Here is a 5,592-nt window from a genome sequence, read left to right on the forward strand (position 1 = left end):
AAATGGCGACGGGGGCGGGGCACAGTGGACGAACTTACTTGATTAATTGGGGGAACTGTGTTATGATCGATTGTTTTTATAGTTTGAAATATATTAAACTTACTAATACTATAGCGTACAGAAATACTAAATTATATTTTAATGGATGGTTTTTAAAAAGTAAATATCCTTTCGATGATGGCAAAATTTATTCCAATTTCTTTATTTATTTGTACCCCTATTTCAGAATGGTGGTGCATCCCTTACTGTCTCCAACTTAGGCGCCAATATGAGAGGAATGTTTTACTGGACCTGTAAGAGAGAATTGCGACGTGCACTGGTAACCCGATATCTGTGTATTCACTTTATTATAGCATACTTTAAAATTGTATACTTGGTAAAATAATGAAATGTACGAATATGTGACTCGTACCCCCCCCCCCCCCAAAAAAACACATACAAATTAACATTTTAATAAATAGTCTTTATAATAATTAGTCTTTTAAATATTACAATTGAACTTAGGAGTGAACCAAATAGCAAAATGTTCATTAGCAAGGATAATGTGTATATCATGCAAACCCTTTACAGTGCAGAAGTTAAGTTGTAAGCTTGATATTACTTCTACAGTAGATTATCATACTCCTCAGTGTAAAGGTCACAGGAGTCACTACTGTATCTTGGTTATTTTGAGTTAGCTAGTTTGCTTTCATATGAATAAAGTCAAAATGAAGGTTTATAGAATACCAGCTATGGAGCTATTTATTTAACAATTTTTAAATTGTTAATTTTTATGGTAAAAGGTTTGGTGAATAGGTTAAAATATTCCAGGTTTTCTAGAACATTGTCACTTAACCATTTTTTAGACTTGGGGTAAAAATAAATAAATAACAAGACTAATTTTAAAGTTAGCCTACTTAGTTCATTCTTTTTTTTTCATTTATTCTAATGAAAATATTTACATCCAAGTAATGATTTGGGAATTAGTCGTTTCCTATCTGGCTCATGCATAAATGTGTGTGATGTGTGCCATGATGTGGTTAGGAGAGAAATAAATACAAACAAATCTTAGCTTTTTGTAAAACATTTATTAACAGATCCATATTTCATAAAAAAAGCAAACAATTAAAAAAAATTCAATAATTTAATTTGAAAAGCCTCGTTGGGCGATGTGAATTGACAGACATCACACACTTAAACCAAGGCTTGTATTGCAGTGTACTCGTTTGGTGTGACTCATTCTAAGGCAAACAACATCAACGAAAAATAATGCTTCTTTAGCTGGATTCAAATACTGTCATGACATCACAACCAAAGTCTTTTTTTCCTTTCTCCTTTCCTGCTGTGCCCTTGCCTGTTCTGCTCGTCTTTATCTTATTTTATATTTTCCTTTTCTTTGTCTTTCAAGTAGTCGGAGGACACGGGTAGCCTTTGCGGCCCCACTAAGGCAGAGCAGTGATGGGACTGAGTGTGAACGGGTGCACCGGTGCCTGCATGGGGCTCGGTGACACGAAGGAGGTAGGGAAGGTGAACACGGAGGACTCAAAGCTCTTGTCGGTCGAGAACCTGCTGCCGCCGTTGTCTCGGTCCCCCACGTCACCACGGCCACCGACTCCGGCGGGGAAGGAGGGTGTCCCCCGCTCGCAGGGGGCAGAGGCTGGCGGAGCACAGGGTGGCGCAGACGACAGCACCTCGGCTTCAAACTGCAGCAGCTGGCCCATGAAGCTGAAGTTTGGCGAGATGACGGCGCGGCGGCAGCGCACAGCGTCAAAGGCCTCCTCCAGACGCAGCCGCCGGGTCTTCATGAGGTAAGCCATGCAGATGGTCGGCGAGCGGGAGATGCCCGCCTCACAGTGCACCAGCACCTTACCACCCTCCCGTCTCACCTCGTCTGGAAGGAGAGAGAAGGGAAGAAGGTGCACTTTAGAAAACACAGTCCCCTTAAATAGCCTGCCAGAGCCAGGTTACTCAACAGCAATCGAGAGAGAGAGAGAGAGAGAGAGAGAGAGAGAGAGAGAGAGAGAGCTCTCCATTTACTCTTCTTATCAAATAAAAGCTGTCCTATTGAATCCTTCCGAACCCAGTGACCATGTGCAGTGGAGGCTGAGTTCATGGAGGTCACCATATCCCATAACACGCTAATACATCTAAATATTATCTGATGCTAATACTATCATTATTTCAAAAGACCCAGGTCCAGGCCCAGAAGAGCACAATGTTCATACTGAAGAACACTTTGGAAACAAAAGGAGCCGACCTGCAATCAGTTAAAAACACAAGGCATGGCCTTTTCTGAATGGCAGACTAATCCGGGAAACCACTTCACCTGAAGTAGTTTAACAATCAGGTTAGGCTTCTAGGATCTGAAGTGCGTTACAGTCTAAAAATAGTCTCGCAAACATCTTTCTCTTAGTGCTTATCCAATTGCTGTTTATGTTTTGTTTTGGTTTTTTTTAAATATGACTCACACACCCCGCAGGTGATTCCATAAACACTCGCATCTCCACAACAACTGTCAACAGACACTTCTAAGGACGCCCCTGTCACGCCCAGCTCATCATACACACCCACACACACAGAAACTCAATGCCTGGCCCTGACTCGTCCAGTGACACACCGGTCACGCCCGTTATAATCAGGTTCCTGTATTAATGACTCAAACCGGCACGCCTTGGTTTTCCCCCTTTGCAACTTCCCCCGTCTTAAGGAGAAAGCTTTGAACGGCTCGACTCAATTGTGAATATTTGCAAATTAAAACTGTTATAGCCCCACACATATCTATGGATATGTTTTGCAACACACGCGTTTTGTATGTTGGCTAACCTTTGTATAGGCTATGGGTAGCCTACGAGTTTGGGTGACTGATATTTATCCATTTGTTTTACGTTTAACGAATGCGCCTGAAATTCGAAGTGATAGGCTTTCCAAATGTTCAAAAATCAAAAACAAAAAAACAAACAAAAAACAAACTATCAATATACTACAGAAATGCAGTCGACAGCAATGACAGGTCTGTGCACTTGGGTTGGAAAAATGAGCGCGGCGCTTACCGATGAAGTCTATGGCCTCCTGAAAGTGAGAACTGATGTCGGCGGTGTGGCTATCCTCCACCGGGATCCATTTATAGCGGTACTGTCCCTCGGCGGGCTGCGAGTCCCGGCGCGACACGTTCAGAAGCGCCGTGATGTGGAGGTCGCTGAGGTGTTCCTCCCTGCAGGCGTGAGACGCGCTGCCCAAGTACAAGAACGGAAGCAGCTCCACCGGTTTACCCTGCGCACATACACACCGTCAGGTGAAAACGCTCGGTGTGTCCTATACAGCAGTGAGTGTTTCGGGGCTGAAATACGAAGTCTGACAGTTTTATATAGGCTAAACATTTAAAATAAAATAAAAAAAACAGCCTATTTCAGACCAAAGGTCACGGATAAAAAGATGTCTAATGTCGGCTGGGAACCTTTGAAATAACACATGACTGTTCAGACAAAGATGACTAGGGCAGGCGGGCTACTTCACATAACTACTGCCATAACATCTTTGTCAGCTATAGGCTATATTAAAATCACAGATGTTGTAGCTCGATACAACGTTGAAACCATTTCACTGTTCAATCGTGTTTGCCCATTTTTAAAAACTCTGTTGGTGACATTTCTGTCCGTGGCTGGTGGGCGGGGCTGATGAAACCACAAAGATTCCATCGGAATCGAGAGGAAGCGGCTTAATCGGATCTGGGTCTAAATGCTGAAGTGGGTGTATCGGCTTCGGTGTCTCCCCGCGTACCTGCTCGCGCTTCTGGCGCGCGCCCGCTCTCTCACCGGGGCCGCCGCTGTGGCGCTCCGGCTCGGCCGCACTCTGCTCCGTCGGTTTACTCTCCGTGCAAAGCTCAGGGTAGTTGGAATGGAAGTTCTCATAGCCTCCTGTGAAGACAAGACGACGTGTATTCAAACACATCTGCTTTCAAGGATTGTTGAGTCGGCGCGCTTTTTTTTTTTTTTTTTATTATTATTATTTTTTTTATCGAGAACATTTTAGTCATGATTTGGGAAGTCTTATCTGAGAGTCACACAGCCCAGACTGTTTAACTATTGCACTGTCCCTTCTTTCCCCGTCTCAAAGTTCCTGACACAGAGCAAAATACCAAGGTGATATTAACACCTGGTGTTAAATTAAATTACAGTGCTAGTCGGTGATCTAATGGTAGGTGTTATTTGCACACTGGGTTTTTGCTGGCCAGATCTGGGGGACTACGCAGCCATGGAATTCCTAGGTTATTCCACAAACAGCCCGCACACACGAACATTTCGTCTAAATAAACTGCTGTCGACTGTAAGTCTAATAATTTGCTACTACAATGTCCGTTCTGAATCTTCTCGCCTTCTGACTCATCCGTCCTTTGACGCACACAGAATCTTTTTCCAGGACCTGAAAAATGCATGGCTCACGATGGAGGCTACTTCAACGGGGCATGACTGAACAAATGTGACTGACTGGGACTAATACATTTAATTTCTTTTGAACTCCAAAGAACAGTATTTTTAACAGTTGCCATAAAGAAACCCTGGATGGAAATAGTCGACTTCTCTGACCAATTTCAGTGGCCTAATTTGTTGTGTAGACTTTGATTCGGAAACATATACTTCTCTTTAATGTCAAAGATGTTATTATTTATTAGACTAGGCGTATTCATTTAATAAAGAGAGACTCTATCATGGTCTACAGAATTATTCTCACCAACATAAACAGCAGGCAACGCATCTGAGCTAAACAATGCAAAAGAGATCACAGAGAAAAGAGTTGAATATTGGGCTACTTATATATATATTTAAACGAAATAACACTAAACTGCTGACTTAACGTTTCCATGACAACTCACCTTTTAGGAAGCAGATGTTGGCGCAACTCGCCAGATGCGAGAGGCTATTTATTACTATTTGAGCAATGCTGTCCTGTTTCAGCTTTTGAAAATGGGGGGTCCGGTCATCCAGAGCCACAACAGCGGAGATGCTCCCTTGCCGAAGACGAAACAAAGACTTTTCATCCGGTATCACGAACTGCAAGGGCACGGGACCACCGCGGGACCTCCGGACCACCACGGAATTCAAGTTTACATTGAGCGAACCCGTGATGTTAGAGCTCGAGAAAGAAAAATAGGGTCGGCAGTCCACAATGAGACAGTTTCCACACTCCTTTCTAATAATCTTCCTCAACCGACGACAGTCTATACTCGCGACCTTCATATTGCTTGTGCAGAGATGCAAGACCGAAAACTAACGGACTGATCTCGATTTCAGGAAAAAAAAGGTTTCAGGGCTGTTGTGAGCCTGCTAGCCCTGCCGCGCGTGAGCCTACATTTCCTCTAAGGGGATTCCGAGGGTTCGGTTTTATATGAATGGAACCTCCGGCTCGTGACATCACGAGCCAAATATGGACACCGACGACGCGTCACCGGCCCGCCCACGCCAGTGTTGACTGAGCGGAGCTGGGGCTGGACTGGGTGAAACGACCGGTCCTCAGTTCAGTGTTAGTCGCTTTAGCGTACGTAGCCTATGGAGTGTGGAAGGTTTCCCATTCCCCAGAACCTGGACAAAATTCCCTTTAAGGATTTTAGCATTGTCG

The 5,592-nt window shown here is 43.9% G+C and overlaps 1 protein-coding gene across 1 annotated transcript; it reads right to left on the minus strand.

Annotated features, from left to right (window-relative positions):
- Positions 1-1,047: 1,047 nt before the first annotated feature.
- On the minus strand, positions 1,048-5,347 carry dusp5 (dual specificity phosphatase 5). The gene is made up of 4 exons (XM_027015374.3): positions 4,850-5,347; positions 3,757-3,893; positions 3,030-3,249; positions 1,048-1,870 (listed from the first exon to the last, which is right to left on the minus strand). The coding sequence occupies exons 1-4, from the start codon at positions 5,211-5,213 to the stop codon at positions 1,422-1,424; spliced, it is 1,170 nt and encodes a 389-aa protein (XP_026871175.2). The 5' UTR covers positions 5,214-5,347; the 3' UTR covers positions 1,048-1,421.
- Between the last annotated feature and the right edge of the window lie 245 nt (positions 5,348-5,592).

The sequence above is a fragment of the Electrophorus electricus genome, chromosome 23 (genome assembly GCF_041902795.1).
Source record: "Electrophorus electricus isolate QZ-2024a chromosome 23, ASM4190279v1, whole genome shotgun sequence".
Classification (NCBI taxonomy): domain Eukaryota; kingdom Metazoa; phylum Chordata; class Actinopteri; order Gymnotiformes; family Gymnotidae; genus Electrophorus; species Electrophorus electricus.